This window comes from Paramormyrops kingsleyae, chromosome 22, assembly GCF_048594095.1.
Source record: "Paramormyrops kingsleyae isolate MSU_618 chromosome 22, PKINGS_0.4, whole genome shotgun sequence".
NCBI lineage: Eukaryota > Metazoa > Chordata > Actinopteri > Osteoglossiformes > Mormyridae > Paramormyrops > Paramormyrops kingsleyae.
In genome coordinates this window covers 1,186,066-1,212,371 of record NC_132818.1, presented here as the reverse complement: position 1 = coordinate 1,212,371, position 26,306 = coordinate 1,186,066, and the positions used below count along the sequence as shown (strand labels likewise).

The 26,306-nt window shown below is 42.2% G+C and overlaps 1 protein-coding gene across 1 annotated transcript in view; it reads left to right on the top strand.

Annotated features, from left to right (window-relative positions):
* The window catches only part of LOC111853263 (guanine nucleotide-binding protein subunit alpha-12-like), a 44,917-nt gene extending 18,907 nt beyond the window's left edge, over positions 1 to 26,010 (top strand). Inside the window, exons 3-4 of the mRNA XM_023829973.2 lie at positions 21,050 to 21,100; positions 22,304 to 26,010. Of these exons, the coding sequence (XP_023685741.1) occupies positions 21,050 to 21,100; positions 22,304 to 22,873 (621 nt within the window). The 3' untranslated portion in view covers positions 22,874 to 26,010. The remainder of the gene's footprint in view (positions 1 to 21,049; positions 21,101 to 22,303) is intronic.
* The last annotated feature ends 296 nt before the right edge of the window (positions 26,011 to 26,306 follow it).

Genomic DNA, 26,306 nt, shown 5'->3' with positions numbered 1-26,306 from the left:
AGTCAGTTGGCCAGCCAATCAGTTGTCCAGCCAGTCAGTTGGCCAGCCAGCCAGTCAGTTGGCCAGCCAGCCAGTCAGTCGGTCAGCCAGTCAGTCAGTCAGCCAGCCAATCAGTTGGTCAGCCAGTCAGTTGGCCAGCCAGTCAGTCAGTCGGTCAGCCATGTAATCAGTCAGCCAGTCAGTCAGCCATGGTAGTAAATATGTTTTAATAATTTTCTGCTCTTATTTATTTCCCACCATACACTCACCTAAAGGATTATTAGGAACACCTGTTCAATTTCTCATTAATGCAATCAACCAATCACATGGCAGTTGCTTCAATGCATTTAGGGGTGTGGTCCTGGTCAAGACAATCTCCTGAACTCCAAACTGAATGTCAGAATGGGAAAGAAAGGTGATTTAAGCAATTTTGAGCGTGGCATGGTTGTTGGTGCCAGACGGGCCGGTCTGAGTATTACACAATCTGCTCAGTTACTGGGATTTTCACGCACAACCATTTCTAGGGTTTACAAAGAATGGCGTGCAAAGGGAAAAACATCCAGTATGCGGCAGTCCTGTGGGCGAAAATGCCTTGTTGATGCTAGAGGTCAGAGGAGAATGGGCCGACTGATTCAAGCTGATAGAAGAGCAACTTTGACTGAAATAACCACTCGTTACAACCGAGGTATGCAGCAAAGCATTTGTGAAGCCACAACACGCACAACCTTGAGGCGGATGGGCTACAACAGCAGAAGACCCCACCGGGTACCACTCTTTTTCCTATTTGTAGTGGAGATGAGGCTACAATTTGCACGAGCTCACCAAAATTGGACAGTTGAAGACTGGAAAAATGTTGCCTGGTCTGATGAGTCTTGATTTCTGTTGAGACATTCAAATGGTAGAGTCAGAATTTGGCGTAAACAGAATGAGAACATGGATCCATCATGCCTTGTTACCACTGTGCAGGCTGGTGGTGGTGGTGTAATGATGTGGGGGACGTTTTCTTGGCACACTTTAGGCCCCTTAGTGCCAATTGGGCATCGTTTAAATGCCACGGCCTACCTGAGCATTGTTTCTGACCATGTCCATCCCTTTATGACCACCATGTACCCATCCTCTGATGGCTACTTCCAGCAGGATAATGCACCATGTCACAAAGCTCGAATCATTTCACATTGGTTTCTTGAACATGACAATGAGTTCACTGTACTACAATGGCCCCCACAGTCACCAGATCTCAACCCAATAGAGCATCTTTGGGATGTGGTGGAGCGGGAGCTTCGTGCCCTGGATGTGCATGCCACAAATCTCCATCAACTGCAAGATGCTATCCTATCAATATGGGCCAACATTTCTAAAGAATGCTTTCAGCACCTTGTTGAATCAATGCCACGTAGAATTAAGGCAGTTCTGAAGGCGAAAGGGGGTCAAACACCGTATTAGTATGGTGTTCATAATAATCCTTTAGGTGAGTGTATATCAGTTCATTAAAGAACAGAAAATGAAAAACCTGTGTCCTTTTGGCACTTGACCAGTGCCAGAACAAATCTGATGGGGGGCACATGGCTGGGGGGGTCATGGCAACTGTTAAAGTTGTCGACGTGGTGGAGCGGGGGCTTGGGTAAGCGGACTATCAAAGCCATGTCCCTGCGAGAGACTGGGCTTATTTGTTTTAGTAAGAATAACTTTATTAAAAAATCAAACAAAAGACGGTGTCCTTGGTGGGTGGCATTTTGGAGTGCACAATGGCTCATTTGGCAGGGGGGGGGGGGGGGGGGATAGCCCGCGAATGCACCCCCCCCCTCCCCCCATGACGCAAACCCTGTTTTTGACTAAGGTATTGGTGTCCATGGTTTTCCGTTTCCCTAGAAAATGAAGCATTACTATTTCACTCATCACACATTTTAACGAGCATTGTCTTCAGATTGTGTGCAGTAAATCTTCCTCCCTAGGTGGCATTAAAAGATTATGGCCTGATTTGTTCTTCAGTATGAATTTGAAGGGTCAGACTGCATGTGTTATTCCAAATCTCCTTTTGTTTTTTCTTGAACAAAACAAGCAGAAATATTTTCTGTTCATAAAATTAACGTTATATCATGTTAACAGATAATTTCTTCCCTGTTTCCAGATTTTCGGCATATGGGACAGTATGTCAGCATGAAAATTAGGAGATCGTTCCCTTGCCCCTTTAACCCTTGGGAGGGGGCTAACAGTACAATGTGAGAAAGCCCCCTCTGTTTCACTCGGTGCCCGTCAGCAGCATCTGCTTCAAACAATGGTACCCCATTATGGAGGGGGCCACGACTCTGCCACAAAGCGTCCCCTCACTCAGCGTGAGTGGAAAGAGAGCTGATTGTGTGCTCCTCCGGAAAGGGTCCAGACCTGCTGACCTTGATATGCCGTCCCAGAGAATAGGCATCTGCAAAGAATAAGAAAATGCACCATATATCTGTCACACCTCATTTATTTATTTACATAAACAACAAACTGGTTAGCTGGTTAATGTTTTTTTTGTATTAAAAATCACCTTGCAGGAAAACTGTAGAGGATACTGGAAACTGAATGGTACATTAGCAATACAAAATCACTGCTTCATCAGTGAATTGGCGACTCTCCAGATAGTTGGTGCCAGATAGTTCCAGATATTTTAAGACCGTTTAGTCCAGGAACCCATTTCTAAGGCTTGACAGGGCGTAAGGCAGAGAGGACCTTACAGCGAGCAGGAGAGCATGTGGACAGTAGTGTCTTTGGTTAAAAGTCTCTGTGATTATGCCCTCTCTGATTTAAGTTCTGTTTTTGATTAGATATTGTTTTTCATAGACACAGAGGCACCTCATCCAAAGTATCCCCTGCCTTTTGCCCAGGTCTTCCTGGGGTGGACTCTAGACTCTGCATGAGTCTTTACTGAATAAGCACTTATTGAAGATAGATTGATGAATGCATGGATGAAAAGCCTAAAGGCAATATTGATACATCTAACCCGAGATCACCCTTAATTATAATGAGTACAGTCTTTTTTGCTGACTCTAACCTTACTATGAACTGCATGTAATACTTCTTGTGGCCCTTGAATGAACATTAAGAATGGTACAGAGAATTATGCTTTATCTGGCTGACAGTATTATGTATAGAGCTGGATTTTAGAAACCCTGAAATTCAAGCTTTAAACCCAAAGTCAACAGAAAGTTCTGGGGGGGAGTTATCTTACAATTGAGCCATATTGAACTTTCCATGAATCCTATAGGGAATTAATGGGATAAACCAACATTGCATGAAATTATGCTAGAAAATGAGAGCTTTTCCTAAAAATAACAGTGTCTTTGTTCTATCATTTCATTTGTCAGATATGTTTGTTTCCATAATACATTTTTTGAACTGGATTACTGAAAAACAGTGGTAATCCCACCCTCCCCCCCAATGTCTTTGAATTTTGCACTGGACTGGAGTGGGAGGGGATCACGTGGAATCAAGGTTCTTGTGCTTTTCGGTGGAAGTGTGGGTGCCTGTCGCGGCGGCAATCCCCAAACCCGCCGGTGGACACCAGTGGTGAGGGATGCCGTCAAGCTGAAGAAGGAGTCCTATTGGGCCTTCTTAGCCTGTGGGACTCCAGAGGCAGCTGACAGGTACCGGCAGGCCAAGCGGGGTGCCGCTTCGGCGGTTGCTGAGGCAAAAACTCGGGTATGGGAGGAGTTTGGCGAGGCCATGGAAAATTACTTCCGGATGGCTTTGAGGCGATTCACGTCCACCATCCGGCGGCTCCGGGCGGGAAAGCGGTGCAACATCAACACTGTTTATGGTGGGGATGGGGTGCTGCTGACCTCAACTCGGGACGTTTTAGGTCAGTGGAGGGAGTACTTTGAAGACCTCCTCAATCCCACTGACACGCCTTCCAATGTGGAAGCAGAGTATGGGGACTTGGGGGTGGACTCCCGTATCTCTGGGGCGGAGGTCTCTGAGGTAGTTAAAAAGCTCCTCAGTGGCCGGGCCCCGGGGGTGGATGAGATCCGCCCGGAGTTCCTTAAGGCTCTGGATGCTGTGGGGCTGTCTTGGTTGACACGTATCTGCAGCATCGCGTGGACATCGGGGGCAGTGCCTCTGGACCTCAATAAGAAAGGGGACTAGAGGGTGTGCTCCAACTATAGGGGGATCACACTCCTCAGCCTCCCTGGTAAGGTCTATTCGGGGGTTCTGGAGAGGAGGGTCCGCCGGATTGTCGAACCTCGGATTCAGGAGGAGCAGTGTGGTTTTCGCCCCGGCCATGGAACGGTGGACCAGCTCTATACTCTCCGCAGGGTTCTGGAGGGTTCATGGGAGTTTGCCCAATCAGTGTACATGTGTTTTGTGGACTTGGAGAAGGCATTCGACTGTGTCCCTCGGGGTGTCCTGTGGGGGGTGCTCCGGGAATATGGGGTGCCGGGCTTCCTTTTAAGGGCTGTTTGGTCCCTGTATGACCGTTGCCAGAGCCTGGTCCGCATGGGCAGCAATAAGTCGGACTTGTTTCTGGTGAGGGTTGGACTCCGTCAGGGCTGCCCTTTGTCACCGATTCTTTTCATAGTTTTTATGGACAGAATTTCTAGGCGCAGCCAGGGTGTTGAGGGTGATCTCAGGATTAGGTCTCTGCTTTTTGCAGATGATGTGGTTCTGTTGGCCTCATCGGACCGTGACCTTCAGCTCTCGCTGGGACATCTCGCAGCCAAGTGTGAAGCAGCTAGAATGAGAATCAGCACCTCCAAATCCGAGACCTTGGTCCTCCGGGTCGGTGATGGGGTCCTCCCCCAAGTGGAGGAGTTTAAGTACCTCGGGGTCTTGTTCACGAGTGGGGGGACGATGGAGCAGGAGATCGACAGGCGGATCGGTGTGGCGTCCGCAGTGATGCGAGCGCTGCATCGGTCTGTCATGGCAAAGAAGGAGCTGAGCCAAAAGGCAAAGCTCTCGATTTACCAGTCGATCTACGTTCCTACCCTCACCTATGGTCACGAGCTGTGGGTAGTGACCGAAAGAACGAGATCACGAGTACAAGCGGCCAAAATGAGTTTCCTCCGCAGGGTGGCTGGGCTCTCCCTTAGAGATAGGGTGAGGAGCTCGGTCATTCGGGAGGGACTTAGAGTAGAGCCGCTGCTCCTCTGCATCGAGAGGAGCCAGATGAGGTGGCTCGGGCATCTGATTAGGATGCCTCCTGGACGCGTTCCTGGTGAGGTGTTCCGGGCATGTCCCACTGGGAGGAGGCCCCGGGGAAGACCCAGGACACGCTGGAGGGACTATGTCTCTCGGCTGGCCTGGGAACGCCTCAGGATTCCCCCAGAAGAGCTGGATGAAGTGGCCGGGGAGAGGGAAGTCTGGGTTTCCCTGCTGAGACCTCGGATAAGTGGGAGAAAATGGATGGATGGATGGTGTCTATTATTTTGGGAACTACCCTTTTCTCATTTCATTGCATTTTTTTCCCAAGTGAAACCTGACTGAAAATTACAGCATTGGATTTCAGTCCCCCATGAAGCCCCTAGGAGTGTTAATCGCTACTGTGCAACTCTAAAGAGTTAGTAACACTTTCTACTGACCAATTTTTTCAGTTAATTTGCCATCTCTGGAGACTGCCATCTTTTCAAGGCTTCTGAGGTCACTGGAGGCAAGAATGATGTTAGTCCCTCTCAGCTGAAACTGATCTCCTTTCAGCCAGCTTTGTGTGTGCGGAGCTTTCACATCTGTGTGTTTGCAAAGGTGTTTTTTGCCATGGCCCAAAAAAACACGCATTTAGCCAAATTTGCTTCTCTAAATTGTCTGCTGTGAGTGTGAATTTCTCATGAATTGAAATGCTATCCAGCATCCCTTGCTTAGCACAGGCTCCAGGCTTCTTATGTGATGGATGGATGGATGGATACTCTCAGGATTCTGCCACTGACTGAGAATGCCTCGTTGAAATGTGTCTGGTATGTGTCATCTAGACTTGTAGTCAAGACCACCTAAACCAAGACCAAGACACTACCAAGACCAGAGGGTATCGAGACCAAGACCAAGACTAAGACCAAGACAGACCGAGTCAAGACCAAGACAAAGTCGAGACGAGACCGAGACCGAAAATAAAGACTCCCTTAACTTTTGTGTGCTGTTAAGGACTGACATGACGGGTACTGACTGGTCCCAAAGTCATCTGACAAAACAGCTAACACCTCCAACAACTGTCTAAAGGATGGGAAATATGTAACTGATTTCAATTATACAGTACTTATTTTGTAGATGAAATTGTAACATCAAATTGAAGATACACAATTATATACTTCAAATTTCATCATGTCCCATTGTAGTAGTACTAGCCAAATGACATTGTATATCAACGTCCCTGAAATGGATTAGGCCTGTTAAGTCAACACAACGTGATATGCAGATGTTATTTAAAAGTCAATAGTCACATTTATTTAGTCAAACAACACCATTTTAAGTAAAATACTGTAATCAAACAATATAAAGACATGCGCACACATCACATAAATCAAATGCAAATTACAAATACTATATACCAATACAAACTGCGCATCAAATTGTGCCTTAATAAGAATAAGGACAAGTGCTTAAAAGATTCTGACATCTTGATGTCTGCAGTGGCATGTGATTACACATTTAACTAGGGCTGGACGATTTATCGATTTCAAATCGAAATCGCGATTTGAAACAACGCGATTAGCAAGTCGTAAAAATTGCGATTCAGGATATACATTATACAGCACGTCGGACCCAGGGTTTAAAACTGCTGTGAGAATAGTTTTACAAATTCACGCCGTGCTCCGTGTGTGACAGTCATTCTCACCAATCACAAGCGCCATGCTTCTCGCGTGCCAGTCATGCTCACCAATCAGAAGTGGCCCAAGAAGACGTATAGGCCCACAAACAGCAAACACGTGAAACCCGAGGGAAATGTTGCGTTAGCGGTGCGGAAAAATACTGATTCCGTTACTGAGCTACAAGTGAATTGCCTTCCTATTTCATGGTCCGAGATTGTTTCAGAAAGGTCCCATCATCAATAGAACCGGCGAGCTCCTTTTAAACACCAGCTGCAATATTCTTCAGCGTATCATATCTTTGGTTTTTGTTAATAGGCAGTAGCATTAGTATACCGCTAACCCATCAAAACGACGAGACAGTCAGTAATTCTCTCAACAGCCGAGTCGGTGATCTCCAAAAAAGCCGTAAAACCCACAATACAGTGTTTATGTCATATGTTTTTGTTCTTATTAAATTTAAGTGTTTCCAACACAACAGTAATAAAATAAAAGTCTTGCTTTAACATAAATACTTAAAGTTACGTTAATCGCTATTAGAGTTGGGTATGGGCACGCGGTCTTATTTAGAAAACATACAAAAAGAGACGCATATAATGTTTAATCATTCGTTTTGTATTTGTCCGAGTATCAAAGGAATGATAAGCTGCTTCATTGGAAAACTGCATTTTACTTCTCATTTAAAATAAAATGCAGGGTTGGCAACTTTGGTCAGCTGCATGGAGTGAGATTTTCTGTTCTCTGTTCTGCACACACATTTACATGTACAGTATGTAAGTTTTATTACCTTGTAAATAGTCTGTATGGTTTGCAAACTGCAGTAACGTTTTTGATGCAGCTAATTTTAAGTTCAGAATGGAATATAGATTTGCCGTAAGATTTCTTGCGTGAGAGTCTGAGAGTTTGCAACCATGAACACGTACATTTTTTGTTTAACCTGAATTGATTTGTATAGAAAATAACCGTATACAGTTCTCAAAAAGCGGAAACTTCGACCAACATGAAATCACCAATAAACGAATTCTATGTATTCAACGTTTTATAAAATGCATACTACTTTTAAAAATTTCCAGCTTTACGGTTTCAGGACAGAACAGCACACTTTTTGAGTGTTATTAGTGTTAATAACAGCATTTAACAACAAAATAGCGCAAACAAAAGGGCTGCATACAGCGAAGTAGTTCTTGCTTGTTCATTGGCGTGGGAAAAGGCGGTTGTAGTGTTATTAGGAGGGTAATAAGCGTTACCTGCAAGATCGCTATTTTTATTATAATAATAAGTATAATATAATTATTATAATATATTAATATTATAATTGTTTTCATTATTACTTTATTTAACTTGACACATATCACATCTTTAAATTCTCATCCTTGCATTAGAATGTAGACCAGTTAATACTGATCAATGGTATCTCATGCTGCGTCATGTTTTAAAATTACTACGCACTGAATATTAAACTGAAGCTTGACATTAAAAAAAATTAAATCGTAATCGCAATTTCTGTCAGAAAAATAGCGAGCATAGACCGTCGAGACTGTGACAAGACCAAGACAGCGTAAAAGTGGTGTCATCCAATCATTATTGATGAATATCCATGTCTATCTTCAGCATTTCTTTCTCATTGGATTTCAGGGGGATGATGACCCTCATTGGCTGCTACCTGCTGAACATTCTGTCTGTCCCACATAACCATTCACTGCACTATATTCTCCTTGCCTGTCACCATCTACTCATATGCATAGGAATAAGAAAGTCTTCCAGACATCCTTGAGCAATCGTTTGTGTTAGAAATGCATTACATGCAAAAACAGTGGACTACATGTGTGAAACCTGTTCTCTTGTGTGTTGAATTGTGTGTGTTTGAAAATCTCCTGGTTTGCTGTGCTATGAAAGCTCATTTACTTGGCACAGGTTCACGTTTACTTAAATGCACCTGGTGGGTATCTTATTTTTTCAATCCTGTAAATAAATAAAATTTGCCAACCCTGGGGATTAGTGTGCCCCACAATATATTTTGCCGAATGCCAAACCCTGTCATATCACCCAAGCACATAGTACCCTTACTTGTCCATTGTGACACACACACACAGAGTCACCACCATTACAAACACAAAAAAAATTGCTCAGTTTCAAGATAACACTTCAAAAAGTCAATTTATTCATGTCATACCTGTCATATACTTTTGTATATCATAGAATCTCTTGCTAAGAACACAACACATGAAAAACACCCTCTGCACCCACACAGAAAAATATTGCAGTCCTTATACAAGTACTGCTTAGCATGTACAATGTGGGCCCCTTTTCATATATGATTCATACATTTACTGTATGATATGTGATCTTGCATGATACTGCTGGTCACATTTATATATGGTCACATATGGATTGTACATGTATTCTTTGTACAACACACTAAACTAAACAGTAACAAGTAAGAGTTGTGTATTTATACAAGACTTTTTCATATGGGAATATCCACAAAACTACGACGTTCGGGTTAAATTGCTCCCACATTTGATATTAACCCTGTGTTGTCAGTGGTTATGAAACATGAGGGGGTTGGGCTAAAGTCCTGTCATCTGCAAAGGAAACGTCTCTCTCAGTTATATATGGTTTAGGCTTGGGCCATATGTCAATATCGTCGTGACGACGTTGACAACCTTGACCAACAATATCACTTTTGCTTTGAAACAATGACTGTCGAACACTGGTTGAGGACTGTAGAAATGATGGTCTGGGACTTGTATGTTAACCTAAGTGAGAAGTATTTACCCTGCTCCACTACTGCCTTACCCTACTTACCCTTCTTTAATTTCACTGCATGTTTATTTCATGTTTCCTTCTTAATTTTGATAAGAAAATCTTGGAAATGCACCTTATGTTCTTATTGTGCTTTGAAAATGTTAAAATTTTACATTTTCTGATTATTTAAATGTGATTACAGTTTTTTCCAATCATTTTCACACTTGTCTCAATATCATGTCTACTTTTTCAAAACACTTCACACTGTGAACTTTACAAACATTGAACTTTCGGTGCAAAATGCACTAAAACCACCAAAACACTTCACATTTCACCCAAAAGTGACTCATGCTTCCAAAACTATAGCACATGCACTCTCTCACAAGACGACTTTGTCACACAAAGTACAATGCATGACAAAGTACAAAACACAAATAACTTGAAGCAAAATGCATATGTTTATGGCAAAATAAAAGAAAAACGTATGACATTTCTTACAGTAAACATTGTAATACAAACAAATAATACAGTAAATAAATTCAGCTGCACAAAAAACTGGAAAAGAACAATACATTACAACCGCCTACTGAAAATACATTACATTCAATAAAAAAGAAGAAAAAAAACGCCAAATAGCAAAGTTTCACTGTATACAGTTACGTACACTGTTGACGTGGCCTGATCCATTCAGTCCTTTGCATTTGGCCATAAATCGACATCGCACCGAATATTTTCTCTTGCAGTACACCCAGGAAATAATGTCTTTGAGTGCCTTATCCAGTTGTCTTTGAGTGCCTTATCCAGTTGTCTTTGAGTGCCTTAACCTGCATCCATTTTCACTAGCTAAAGAAAAATGACAATGGAAAATGCCAATCCAAAGATGGCCCCTTTTGTACATATGGCAAATTGGCACTAACCACACAAATTCCTAGATAGGTGCTTAGCTGAAATTACAGGCAGGTGTGTGTTTTCATTCAGCTTTCCAGCTTCAAGCATTGTAAAATGCTTGGTGGTGATCTAGGGTGATGGTGGTGGTCTAGTGGTTAAGGATGTGGCTGGACTCCCATTAGGAACACAGGAAGATTGTGAGTTCACTCCCAGGGGGTGCCACCATTGTGGCCCTGAGCAAGGCCTTTGACCCCAACTTGTTCTAGGGGGACTGTCCCTGTAGTTCAGTACTTCACTGTAAGTCGCTTTGGATAAAAGTGCCTGCTAAATGAATGTAAATGTTTTACTGTAATATATGTGCTGCCATACCCACTGTTTTTGCACAGATTACATTGTGTTGCGATGCAGAAAGGAAAGGGACACTCCATGACCTCATTTGTATAGATGGTAACAAAGCAGCAAACAAAAACAAAATTACGAAATTTCTGCTAAAGGCATAATTATTTCATTAGGTTTTGACCTGAATGTTGACTGTTCTGAACAGATTATCTAAACATCTGAAAAATCTGCTGTAGTTGTACAAAGTTTTGCTGGTGGTGAACATTGACTGAAAGAAGTATTCAAATTTGGGGGAAGTGGTGACTGAATGCCTATTGTGTCAAAGCAATGCAAAAGTATTCATAGTTTGGCTCACATAGTCCAATGGTATGGTGCATGTGTTAAGTGTTTTGAAAAAGTGGACATGCGTTAAAATGATTGGAAAAAACTGTAAAGCCCTTGTTTTTTCACAAGTTTATAAACAAATTACTACGCTGAGGTACAAATTCTTTTATAATAATTATAATTATTATTACTAACACAGAAAAATTCCATGATAGTTAATTGATGGTTTTCTTGTTAGTTCTTTTCTCAACTCTTACTTGTAGTTAGGCTTGTAGTTAAAAGTGACAACAGCTAAATGCCACCTTGTGGCCAAATTCTGGAATTTCTTTAACGAGTGACCTTTTTTTTTAATAACCTAAATGATGCTATCATCTATCATGAGATTACAAAAAGACACATTGGGCAGCATGAAAACTGAAATTCGCCCCACCCTTGATATGGTTTTATATATTACCATATTTATTTATATATTGTCTCACTTTTTTGCGTGATGCTGACTTACTACACTGTGACACACGTGCTTGTGATATTTGAGATGAGATGTAGCTGATTTTATAAGTTGATGATGACTGTAGAATTCAAATAAGATGTACTTTTTTCTTTATGCCACTGTTCTTGGGGCTGAGGGAAAGGGGGGTACCTCCCTCTTTTGCCTTTTGATCGAAAGCGCCCTCCCTCTAGAGTATCTAATTGCTGCTTTTTCAATGACAGCCATTTATGCAAAATTTACTGTGGGAGATCCCAAAATTTATCAGAAAGTCTGTGTACGGCATACCAGTTGGGGTGAGTGTCACTGACATTCTGCTATCTCTCAGAACAGTGGACACCAACTCGATGGAGCATCACCACAGAAACTGTCAGTCATGCTTTGATGCAGGCTGAGAGACTGACACAAATGACAGCTTCACCTTTCAGTCAGTCTCGGGGCATGAGAACACATGATTAGGTGAACTGGCAACTGGCCATGGTGAACTATTATGTCAGTGTCCAACAATGAACTGGTATCTCATCTAGGGTGTCCCCCTGCCCTACGCCCTGTGTCAGTTTTTTACTTCTTATAATTCACAGAACATCCCCATCACATTTTGTGTTTATGATCTGATAACTGTGTGATCACCTACTGTGATACGGGAACCAAGAACTCACCTGGGTACAGTGTCTCATTTTGACTATTAGCGTCTTTTGTCACATATTAGATGCCTCTTATAATCTTTTAAAGTTGAGCACAGTTTAAAAGACAAGAAACTCTATCATTATCATTTGTGTTCATTTGCTGGCAGTACCTTGCAGTACCTTTGGATAAAAGAGCAGATCTGAACCTTCAGAAAGAGTCATAGGCTGAGAAGTCTTGTTTGGAATACCATCTGCCTTTCATTTTTGAGAGATTGTCATCATTGTGAAATTTCTAAAACAGAGCAATCAAAATGTCACCGTGCAGAAAAAAGTATTTTTTCTGTCTGTATAACAAAACAGAAATTTTATGACACAATTTCATGAAATTTTCAATATTATATGAAATGCAAAGGCTGTTTCAACTCTCTTTCATTAGGCAGTGAGAGTGGCCGTTTTGTTGTCACAGTCCCTGGTCATACCTCCAGCGCTGCTTAGTTTGTATGTCCTGCCAACTTTGTTCAGGTTTCCTGTCACAGGCCAAAACTGCTGTTAGGTGAGCTAACATCCGTAAATTGCTCATGTTGTGTGTGTGTGCATCCTGTTCAGGGTGTTTCCTTGTTGCCTGGGATAAGCTCCAGGCTCTTGGCATCCCAGCGCTGGATAAGCAGCTGAAAACTGGACATTTAGACACTGGGACATAAAATAATAATAAGACATGCGACATTTCTCACTTTTATAGTGCTGTGTTTTTGTCACTTTTCGAGAGAGCCGTGATAATTTTAAAGCGCTGAACATCTGTCCCATGGACAGGGCTACTTGGTGAGGTCTTTATACAGCCTTGTCAAATTTCGCTAGTCACACTCCAGAAACTCCTCACCTTCCCTGCAATGCTCATGAGCAGTGGTGGATGGTTCAGGTCCAGAAAGTAAAAGTTCAGACCAAGATTTTTTCAACCAGTCAGTTAAGTACTCTGTGACTATAATTCTTTATACTTTGCTGGTTGGCCGAAACAAAATCTTGGTCTGGACCTGAAGTATCCACCTATGACCATGAGAAAATGTTCAGTGAAACAAAAGAGACTGAAACCAGTGCCGGTCAACCCGTCAGGTGACATTGTTGGACACCTTGGGCATCATCTTCTGAGGGGGCAGTGAAGCTTGTCTTGGACTCAACAGGGCTTCCGCTGGCTCTGACTGAGAGATGTCATTAGGAGGCCTGGTAGGACTGACAGTAGGGCTGCTTTTTTCTGCTGTGAAGTTTTAATCCCAAGGGGCAATTGGGGTGGGAAAATAACTTTATATGGAGTCATATTCAGATGTGTTTCTTTTGCTACAGAATATCATACGCCCATCTTGTTTGTCTTTGATTTTTTTCTCACTTGTTCTCCCTTGGCACTTACAATAAAATGATCATCCCTGGTCTGACAAGATCAGCATGGATTTTGACAAGAAAGTTCTGCTGGTCCAAATCTGACTCATCGTTTATTAGGATCACAAGGAGAGCCATGCATGTCAACAATGCTGATTTATGTCTCCTTCGCTGGAGGTACATGACTGCCCGCATGGATCAGCCTTGCTCTGGCATTAGGGATTGAGATCCACATCTGCTGATGCTTCATGGCATGGATTGCGTGCCAGGGCAAAAGCATACCCCCCACTGTGATTCTTGGGTGGCTGTGAGGATGGGCTGAGGTAGAAGGGAGGGCATTCGAGCTGGAAACTCACATGTGGAGGGACATGAATGGAACTTGTGATTGCAATGAACTCCAGACCGGCAGGTCTGAAACTTTGCCAGGATGTTCTTGTTACAGATGTAGACCTTTGGGCATATATTAATCCTGCAGAGCAACTTTACACCAATTAATGGAATCATTTCTTCTTTGTGCCAGTTTCTTGGAGGCTTTTCATAGAGGTACACCACTAGCCCAAAAGGTCACAGCTCACAGATTTTCTTCTCATTTTCCTCTGACTAACTAGTATACTCATGACAAGCACCAATACGTTTACGCTGCCAGGTTCTGAAATGTTTGCTGTGCTGTAACTCCCCCAACTCCCCCCACCCTCGAGGGCTTCTGTCTTCTGGGATTCAGTCCCAGACCTCATTATCTCTTTGGAAATCAGCATAGACACCATTGCTGCCAGTAAGTGAGGAACCCTTGCTAACTCTTCCTGGAACCACACTTTCCTGTTACTCCTATTAATTCTTTGCTAAATCCATTCATTGCTCAACCCCTGATAGTCTAATTGCTGCTTGGATTGAGCTCCTGTGTTCCTGTTTAAGAATGACAGCAGTGTCTGAGCTTCTCTTATGTGGGCTTTTCTCCTTATGGCTCTCCCATGCATACTATAGTCTGACCTCTATTCACTAGTACCTAATAGAGACATTTTTTTCGAACCCAGCCCTGTGTACTGTGTTGCTGTCCTTTTTCATGCCTGCTGGCTTGCTCTGCTCTCTGCCTGAGGAATCCCTTGGTCTCTGGTTATATCCTGTGAAACTCAGGAAGGGTGTGGATTTTTCGTGAACGGTGTGATCAGGGCACAAACGCCTCTATATGTATATTTTGCTCAAAAATATATGTATACATACCTATAGCCAACTGTAGTTAGTATGAAGTAAGTTTGTTGACTGTTAGAGAGGAGGACAGGCTGGGAGAAATGGCCCAGCCCATGTGAATTTATAGGCTTGGCCGTCAAAGTTACAGAGTGTAACCATTCTTTTGCACGCTGTTCGAATAGCCTGGTCCCAGTCCCATTCCACCCTCCATTCACGCTGTTTTCCATCTGGAGTATTTTACAGCTGGTGCCAGAACCTGAGAATACATCCACTGTTGCAGAAGCCAGGCGGGTGTCATTTTTATTTTGGGAGGAGGGAGGTTTACTCACATGTATGTGCACTTTTACGGTTGTTTTAGGCTTGTTACTCAGTTTATCTTCCATTAAGGGACAATCATTTCCTTGCAAGATTGCACATAAAGTCATACCCGAATCTTCGGTATTTTGAAAAAAAAAGAGAAAATTAAAAAATAAACAGTTCATAAGTTTCAAACTGCGTGCCAAGAGAGTACAAGCTGTAACACAGTGAAATCTGCCAGTCTAGTCAAGCCCAGTACATAACTCATCTCCCTTTGTCCCTCTACCCACGCTTCCTAGCAGAACTCTCATCCAGTCTGCCTCTAGCGTTCTCGTTGATCGCAATCATTGCCGCACTATGTCAGTGTCTGTGTTATAAAAATGTATAAAAAGCATGATTTTCATTGCTTTGTCATGATTTGATATATATCTATTCATTGCATTGTTGTGTCTTAAAAATTAGACTAAGACATCAGACTTTCATTCGAGAAAGCATACAACTGTTCGGCACTGTATAATAATGTATAATGTACTTTATTACTACTGTAAGTAATGTTGGTAATGCCTTACTGTGCATAATTTATCAAACTTTACCATATGTATGTACATGAAAACCATGTTATATATGGGGTCCATGGATTGATCACCATTATCTGTGGTCTTGGAACGTATCACCCGCGTATATGGTGGGACTACTGTACTCTGAAATGAGATTTATCGGCAGCACAGAAACAATCCATTCAGAATAAAGGGTGAAAATGTGTTCACACTTATGGTGTGATAACATTTCTCTTTGCGGCAATGTGAGGATCCAATGAGTGTAACAAGCCTGGGTGTAACAACTAGAGCTGCAGCGTCTGGTAATGGAGTGGATGCCTCAGGGTTGAATCATAGGTATGTGGACTGTAGTGGTGGTCAGACCAGGAGAAACATCAGCCACCATTCACCCTGCTGTCAGCTACGATGGCTGCCTAGGGGAACACCACCTGACCACAACCCAGGACAGGAAACCATATCGCCTCTGTTCTTATGAAATATCCTGTTATTATTCTGCTGCTTTTGAATATATAGGAAATATCCATTAATGCTGTTGAAAGTTGAAACAAATCAGATGTGGAATTATTGGCCAGTAGCAAATGCACTTAAAACTCATGCTTACTATTGTATATTTGGAGGGAAAATCCAGCGTTCTCATTGGTTTTCGGCAGCCTGATAGCTAGTGGCTCCTTGTTTTGCGTCATTTATTTGGCCTACAGCTTGCGATAATGGTTGTTGTAGTGTGTGTGTGTGTGTGTGTGTGTGTGTGTGGGGTGGGGTGAGCGTGCTTGTAAACCAGGCTCAGCGCCGTCTGACCGACCCGCAGCTGTTTCCTGCCCGGGGGCTTTTCCAGACACTCCCGGATACAGTCATGGCCACTGTTTACCATTTCCCCTCCTCCCAAAACTGTGCTTTCAGTCAGCGTAACAAGGCCAGTGGAATATTATTCTGATAACTTGTTTCTGTGGTTGACTAATAAAGGGGCCACAGCAACCCTGTTTTGGGTGAGTGGTGTGGAAGATGGCTGGAGGTGAATGACTCCATTATCTATTATATAGTATATATATTAACTTCTCAATTCCTTAGAGAGCCTTGGAAGCAGGAAGATTATGATATATATATTTGCTGCCCTCCATAATTATTGGCACCCCTGATTAAGATGTGTTCTTTAGCTTCTAATAAATTCAGTTGTTTTCTAAATAATATAGGACCACAATGAAAAAAAGAGGAAAATCCAACCTTTAATTCAAGTGCATTTATTTAGTGGGAAAAAAATCCCACATTAAGAAATAATTCTTTTACATTAAATCATGTGTGCCACAATTATTAGCACCCCTGATATTAATACTTTGTACAACCCCCTTTTGCCAACAAAACAGCACCTAATCTTCTCTTATAATGTTTCACAAGATGGGAGAATACAGAAAGAGGGATCTTCGACCATTCCTCTTTGCACGATCTCTCTAAATCATCCAGCGACCTGGGTCCTCTCCTCTGCATTCCCCTCTTCAGTTCACTCCACAGGTTTTCAATGGGGTTGAGGTCTGGGGACTGAGATGGCCATGGGAGGAGCTTGATTCTGTGTCTGGTGAACCATTTCTGTGTAGATTTGGCCACATGTTTAGGGTCATTATCTTGCTGAAAGACCCAGTGACGACCCATCTTCAGCTTTCGGACAGAGGCCACCAGATTTTGATTTAAAATGTCCTGGTATTTCAAAGCATTCATGATGCCATGCACCCTAACAAGGTTCCCAGGGCCTTTTGTTGCCAAAAAGCTCTATCTTGGTCTCATCTGACCAAAGCACAAGGTCCCAGTGGAAGCCCCAATAATGCTTAGCGAACTCCAGACGTTTGCGTTTATGATTGTGAGTGAGAAAAGGTTTTTTCCGTGCATGCCTCCCAGGCAGCTTTTTGGCATGTAGATAGCGCCTGATGGTTGTTTTGGAGACTTTGTGACCCCAAGATGCTACCATTTGTTGCAATTCTTTAACAGTGAGCTTTGGAGAACTTTTTATTTTTCTTACCATCCTTACCATCAATAAGCTTGCGTCCTCGTCCAGGCTTGTTTACCACTGTTCCAGTTGTTTTTAACTTTTTAATGATTACTCTGACAGTAGATATGGGCAGGTGCAGGCAAGTGGCTATTTTCTTGTAGCCATTGCCTGACTTGTGAAGGTCAACACACATCTGCCTTACTTGAATGGTGTGTTCCTTTGTCTTTCCCATGTTGAAGAGTGGATAAGAGAAATGGCCTCTGTGTCACGTCATATTTATACCCCAGGGACGCAGGAAGTGATGAATTAGTAATTAAATGTTCCTAGATACTCTGATCAACTTTGTGAACTACTGTAGAAATGACAGAAATACTTCAATTACATTGATTTCCTAGGAATTGTTAGGGGTGCCAATAATTGTGGAAAAGGTGATTTTATGAAAAATAATTATTTCTTAGTCAGGAATTTTTTTCCCCTTAAAATTCACTTGAGTTTAAGGTTGCATATAGTTTATGTAAGTTTGAGAAAATGAATTTATTTAAGGCTTTTAACACATCTTAACCAGGGGTGCCAATAATTATGGAGGGCAGTGTATGTGTGTGTGTATATATACACTCACCTAAAGGATTATTAGGAACACTTGTTCAATTTCTCATTAATGCAATTATCTAATCAACCAATCACATGGCAGTTGCTTCAATGCATTTAGGGGTGTGGTCCTGGTCAAGACAATCTCCTGAACTCCAAACTGAATGTCAGAATGGGAAAGAAAGGTGATTTAAGCAATTTTGAGCGTGGCATGGTTGTTGGTACCAGACGGGCCGGTCTGAGTATTTCACAATCTGCTCAGTTACTGGGATTTTCACGCACAACCATTTCTAGGGTTTACAAAGAATGGTGGGCAGAGGGAAAAACATCCAGTATGCGGCAGTCCTGTGGGCGAAAATGCCTTGTTGATGCTAGAGGTCAAGGGAGAATGGGCCGACTGATTCAAGCTGATAGAAGAGCAACTTTGACTGAAATAACCACTCGTTACAACCGAGGTATGCAGCAAAGCATTTGTGAAGCCACAACACGCACAACCTTGAGGCGGATGGGCTACAACAGCAGAAGACCCCACCGGGTACCACTCATCTCCACTACAAATAGGAAAAAGAGGCTACAATTTGCACAAGCTCACCAAAATTGGACAGTTGAAGACTGGAAAAATGTTGCCTGGTCTGATGAGGCTCGATTTCTGTTGAGACATTCAAATGTCAGAATTTGGCGTAAACAGAATGAGAACATGGATCCATCATGCCTTGTTACCACTGTGCAGGCTGGTGGTGGTGGTATAATGGTGTGGGGGATGTTTTCTTGGCACACTTTAGGCCCCTTAGTGCCAATTGGGCATCGTTTAAATGCCACGGCCTACCTGAGCATTGTTTCTGACCATGTCCATCCCTTTATGACCACCATGTACCCATCCTCTGATGGCTACTTTCAGCAGGATAATGCACCATGTCACAAAGCTCAAATCATTTCAAATTGGTTTCTTGAACATGACAATGAGTTCACTGTACTACAATGGCCCCCACAGTCACCAGATCTCAACCCAATAGAGCATCTTTGGGATGTGGTGGAACGGGAGCTTCGTGCCCTGGATGTGCATCCCACAAATCTCCATCAACTGCAAGATGCTATCCTATCAATATGGGCCAACATTTCTAAAGAATGCTTTCAGCACCTTGTTTAATCAATGCCACGTAGAATTAAGGCAGTTCTGAAGGCGAAAGGGGGTCAAACACCGTATTAGTATGGTGTTCCTAATAATCCTTTAGGTGAGTGTATATATATATATATATATATATACACACACACATACACTGGCCTCTCTCTCTCTCTCTCTCTCTCTCTATATATATATATATATATATATATATATATATATATATAAAAAATGAGTCATACTACAATGCAATTCTTACTTGAATGCCTTCTTCACAGACTGGACGATTAACCAAATAAAGCAGCGCAACATTACAATAACTAACAATAAATAAACCACTAACTTACATGTACTATTAGAGCATTTATGTCATTTATTTAAACTTTATTTTAACAGGTAAATTAACTGAAAACCAGTTCTCACTGCTTTACGTGATATTTGGGAGAAATAGCAGATTATGCATCGGAACTGCCTGAGATACAAACGTCATGTGTGTAACTAAACTCTTCAGCCAATAAGGGCGAAGGTGTGTCGTCAGGGAGCTGAGGGAGGCGGTTCCAGTTTGTGCAGCAGGGTGAGAGGTTGCAATGCATCTAACCATAATGCATTGCGTCAAGATCAAAATGCGTTGCTTTAAGCCAGCGCTGTAAGTCGAACGCACCCAATGACCAGACTGGGGAAACAAACTGACACGCGGACATAATACAGAGGACTAATGACAACAACCATAAACAGCTGATCACATGGGGATCCCACACAAGGTTAACGAGGGGGCGTAGCACACGGAAGGAGCGGACGATTGGGGCAGGACAGGGGTAATGTTGGGATAAGATCTTTATCGTTTTGGAAGCCATTAAGATAAAAATGCTCTTCTTGTTTTATCCTGTTCATTTTGTGTTTAAATGCTAAAAAAAAAAAAACATATTTAGGTGTAATTTTGGGGGGCCAGGAACCAATTAATTGGTTTTCCATTATTTCTTATGGGAAAAATTCGATCAGAACTCAAACTTTTTAGGATTCGATCCGGAGTACGGAACGGATTAAGTTCGAGAACCGAGGTACCACTGTATATTTCACCTGCAAGAATAACAGTAGAATCCTCATAACTTGTTTTGACCTGCAAGAAAGTCTCAAAAACAGATTTCTGTTGTATCTTACTGGAATATGTGTTATCCGCTGATGTTTATCACAGTTGAAAGTGTTATGTAATGTACTCTCGTAGAGCATCAGGGTCATGCTTGGTGTTGATGCTTACGTGAGTCCTGTTTACGTGTCTGTCACTACAGGCAGGGTGGGGTCCGTCTTTAAGGCCATATTCATGTCTGCTTTGTCAGCAGATGTGATGATTGGCTCTTTTGGTGGCATCTTGCTAGTATACGCAGTATCAGCCTAATGACTGCCCCCCCCCTCCCACCCCACCCTCCATGGTCAACTACTGCTCAAAACCTCTGACTCGAAGACACACTGGATGGCATCCTGGTTGGTTACATACCCCCTTGGAAGTCTTGGGTTAGTGATGAAACACTCAGTTTCGAACCCTCAGAAACAGAAAGGTGAAGAAAGGGTTCTGTTTTATAATAAGCAACCCTGTGACAATTGCTGTTATGTATATCATTAATTGTGGTCGGATACTGGACATTTCGCAGATGGCTTCTCAAAGTCTTAAGCCCAATCCTTCAGCACAGCCAAACTCAGCAATCTTATATCCTGTTTAAACAGCAAAACCACAAATCATGCAGCAGTAATAGCTAGCTGTTTGAGAAAGCATTTCCTAATGCCTTTTGTTTTTATCTCCAAGGGGGAAGCAGTTAAATATTTCTTGGACAACTTGGATCGCATTGGGCAACTGGTGAGTCATTGTAGCTTTTCCAAAATTTCTTTCTTTTCTGAATTTGGTGTATATTGTTTATCCTGTACATCTGTCATTACTCATAATGCTAGTCACACCGGAGCCATGAAGCAGAGAGAAAAAAGCAAGTAACGCTATTCAGTTAGCATTTCCCTTTTGGAGAAACATATCCATAAATTGTGTTGATCTAAAAAATATTGCCAGAGTACACAAATACAACATCATGTGATTCAAATATTCAGCAGGTATAATAAAGGCTAAGAAAGTTCAAGGGGATGCTCTTCTGATAGACTCTTTGGAATGATTAACTATACAGATGGGTAGTGTAAAACTGTCATTTAAGCAAGTCTAGGTCTCTAAGCATCTCATCACATGTACCTATCATTGTGTTCAATGTGTTCAATGTTGCTGCGTTCCCATATAAAAAAGAAACATTGTGTTCCCAGATCAGAGCCAGCCTGGATTCTTGTAATGTGCTGATTCTGTGGTCATCAGCAATCAGGCCCGGGCAACCCAAATCCTCCTTGTCTGAACTTGTGCTGTCCCTGGCACAGTGGGGGAGCCTGGACAGAGACAGAGAGTACAGAAACTATTAACTGGAAATATGAAGACCTGGCCTTAAAGCTGATTGACTCTCTCTTACTCACAACATCACTGTTTTTCAAACTGTCACCAACTGTTGAGGGCTTTCTTGGCCTGTATTTCAAAATATACTTTAGTCTTTATTCTTTGTTTTGTGCATAATGATGGTTTGTCTTCGTAATAGCAGAAGATAGAAGATCGCTTAAAATGGAAAGTTCTTTAGTGTGTGATATGTTAGTTTAGTTTCTAGTTTGGTTAATGTGACTGAAAGCAGTGTCCATGACATTGGCTATATCCCAAGTGGTAAGAAGAAACTACAGCAGTGGGATCCGTTCCATGGAAACCTTGTAAAAACCTGTAAGTCAACAAGTTCTGGTCAAGAATTCGGACCCAGTCTGCGCTGTGTTGGAAACTGTTTGGAGAAGCAGTGTGTCTCCTTTCTGCCAGCTTGACAGTATATATTTTGCCCATTTTAGGTGTCTTTAAAGCAGAAACTCCTACTGAGTCAGTTTGATCATTCCGATTGCTTGCATGATACCTATTCTTGCATGACTGCAAAAACTTTCTAAAAAAATTTCAACACTTTGCTAAAAGGAAATTCCTTTTGTCTTTCCCTTGCAGAGCTATCTCCCAAGCAGACAGGACATCCTTCTTGCACGGAAAGCCACCAAGGGGATCGTACAGCATGACTTTGTCATCAAGAATATCCCCTTCATGATGGTGGATGTGGGAGGACAGCGCTCCCAGCGCCAAAAGTGGTTCCAGTGTTTCGATGGAATCACCTCCATCCTCTTCATGGTGTCCTCCAGCGAGTATGATCAGGTCCTAATGGAGGACCGCCATACCAACCGGCTGGTGGAATCCATGAATATCTTCGAGACAATTGTCAACAACAAGCTCTTCTCTGATGTCTCTATCATCCTTTTCCTGAACAAGATGGACCTTCTGGTGGAGAAGGTGCAGACGGTGAACATCAGCAAGTACTTCCCCGATTTTAGGGGCAACCCGCGGTGCCTGAAGCATGTGCAGGATTATCTAGTACAGAGCTTCAACCGACGGAGGCGGAACCGCAGCCGGCCTCTCTTCCATCACTTCACCACTGCCATTGACACGGAGAACATCCGATTTGTGTTCCATGCGGTCAAGGACACCATCCTGCAGAAGAATCTTAAGGACATTATGCTAGAGTAAAAGACTGTTGGGGCAGGAACCTGAGACCAACACCTGGACTTTCTGCTTTGAAATCTGTACTTCCATGACTTTTCAAGCTTACAGAACCTTTCATGGAGTATGCTAATTTTATAGTGGGAATTAAGATAATAGAGAAAGTTAAAAAATAATTTACAGTAGTGAAATAGTTTGAAATGGGCCAACATGGCAATATTCTTTCGGATACACCTGCCACTGACGATCCATTTCCTCTGCATGGTTCTAGCTGGCAGCAAGCTTGGAACACACTTTGATTTTGACTTTATTTCAGCTGCATCCCTTGCAAAAAATAAAAGAAAAATCTATGGTACTTTTTAAAAACACTGTAAATGAAGGGCAGTTTTGTCTTTGGTATATGCACCCTCTGAAATCAGCTGGGTACTTTGTAATGTATTTGCTCAGAAAGTATCTCAGTTGGTTGAATGACCACGTGCACTAATTAGTCACAGGCTCGAACTTACATAAACTATATAAATATCAGTCAAAGGCCCTGTTCATTGTTCAAAGAAAATCACACCACCCTCGCTCCTAGTGTGCGAGCGCTTGTGTGTGTGTGTGTGTGAAGTAGGTTTATATTGCAATGTGGGGACCAAACATCCCTCACAATGTGATAAAACCTGTTACTTTGACATTGTGGGGACTAAAAACTAAAACTAATAAGTTTGGTTACTTATGGTTAAGGTTAGGGCTGGTCAGGGGTTACGGTCGTCATGTTGGGATTAGAGATTTCCTAATAGAAATTAATGGAGAGTCCCCACAAAGATATAATTACAAACCTGTGTGTGTGTGTTGTGCTGTGTATTGATTAAACAAGTCATTATGTGCTTGATGTGTTAAGAAGACTTCAGTGGACTTAGTCATAACACTGATACCGAGTTCACTGCAGTCCTTTGTTACCTAAATCTCATAGTAATGGAAAGGCCAGTGAGTCTCATTTAGGTTTTAAGCACTTGATTTTCTTTTAGAGACAATTAAATTGGGGGTTGCATATTTTTATTGACAATTTACAGCCAGGACATAAGAGACTTTGCTGTTTCCTGATTTGTTTTCTCAGTAGGAATCATTTAATAGCAGTAAGCTATTTCATCTTTCCTCTGCAATACAGCATGAGTTTATTACATTTATCAGATTTCTTGGAGGTACACTCAGTAGCATATGGCTAAGAGGCTGTAAGAACGCTGGGGTGCATAACATTATTATTCCTATGACTCTGCCGACTCCCATTGAGTTAATAGGCAGCCACACATTTCTCTTGGACTAGGTATGGAATTACACATTCCTTGAGGAAAACATAGATCGTTTTTGTTTCTTAGTTTTACTTCAGTCAATGGTTTATATGCAGTTAGAATATATAGAATTTTTCCCCGCATCAGTATAAGCACTGTTTTGCCATTGCATTCTGTCTGCTTGATCTCAGGAAGTCCAATTCAGGTTCTTGTGTTATCCTGGTAGTTTGGTGAATTGTAAATATATGAAAAACTGCCTTGAAAAGCTGATTCCCATCCATTTAGCAACTCATTTTACAGTTTGGCTAACAGTGGTATTTTCACTGTCTGGTAGCAGCCTATACCATTGACTGTGGAATTTAGCTTATTAAGATTCAACGGGGATTTCAGCCATGTAGCAGATTGCATCTGAACCTCTGCTAAATGCTGTCAAATACATTTGGCCGTGTTTACTTGCTTGAGGTTGCCTGAGGGGATGAGGTGTCTGCACAAGCATACTGCTTGTTGAGTGAGCTCCGCCCCCCTCCCAGAGTCCCACGGCCTTTCACCCAATCAGCCTCCAACTACCCTGCTTCAGTGTAGTGCTGTGCAGGGCCACCTCTGTGACTTCCTGTGCAAGCAGAAGGTATGTGATCACTCAGCGGGTGGCACATGCCTCATAGGGTGAACTGTCAGATCAGGGTGGATGTTTTAAACAGAAAATCGAGCCGAGCTTTCAGCTCCGAAAGTCATTCGTTTTTAAGCACCACCTGGGTTTATTGGTTCACTGGAAAACTCTGTGTCAGAGAGACAGACAGGTAAATATATTGGTGTATAAGAAGGGAGAAGCAATTTTCTTTTCCCTCAATCTGAACAATTCATAAAAACAAACTATCACAGAACTTGCATCAGGACCAGGGTGAAGAAATAGTACTTTTTTCCCATAAACTGGGGCCTCTACTTTTGCCAGCACTCTATGCCAGTAATTCTGAAGGGTCATTCATGCCCCTGTACCCCCCCCCCTCCCCCCTCCCCCCTTCCTGATACGTGCACACATTGTAATGATTCCAACTGACCATTAGGGGGTGCTCTTCAATCTCTCTTCCTCATCCTATTTTGTATTCATCAGCCACTCTCCTGAGGATCCTCATTCAGATCGTAAGTTCTGTGTGGCCTTTTAAATGCAGTGAAAATAAAATCTAATTACCTATTGAATTATTTATTCTGTGCATGAAATATAAAGAGACTAAACACAATTTCCAGACGAATCATGGCCCTGCTAATAATTTTCTGAAATGGCATCGCTCTGAATTTAATGGAGTTTCTAATCTCTTGTTTCCACCTTGAAATAATGAAGTGTTTGTCTTTGAAGAACATTAACGTAGCATGTCTATGCACAAGTGCAGAATTCCTAATTATCATCTGCAGCAGCAACAGTGTATTTTAATGAGAGAACATTACCATTCTTACAAGCCGCTACCACCCACCAGAGTTGAAATACAGACCCAAGACATCGTAGTGATTATTATACCATCAAAGGATAATATGGGGCAAACCGATAGTATTGTTTTATTATTTGACAACTATCTGGGTGACAACTGAGCAAATTCTTGCTTGATAGCATTTAAACATTTTAAACAGTTTATTTGGTAGATTAAGAGTAATAAAATTCCTAAAATATAGCCTGCAGTAGGATATGCTCTGTCTGTGAAACACTGCCTGTGATTATGTTTATTTTTTACCTCTCATGTATTCACATACATTCAAAGCCTCTTACACATTCCCCCTGGCCCCCCCACAGGTTACCTACCTGTAGAACTCAGACTCTGAAAGTGTTCATCGATTGCACAGGCGGTATTATGGCTGTATATATAAATTATACAAAATGCAGTAAAGTGCTTTATGGTGAATGAACAGCATGGTGTGATGTCGTTTTTATAATCAGTGCTTCTGCTAATGGTATTGTGATCTGCACTCGCTACATTTGCAATTAAGCATGTGTTTGAATCAGAGACACTGTGGTGATCTATACTGAGATCAGAACCCGACCCCCTGGGCCACTTTCCAGTCCACACAGTTACAGAATTTTTTTTCATGGAAAAAGCAAAACAACAACAGAAACATGATGACATCTTCAGCTCCCGGTGCTGCGGTGCCCATAGTTCAAGTCTCCTCCAGGGTTCCACGTGTGTAGAGTTTATATGTTCTCC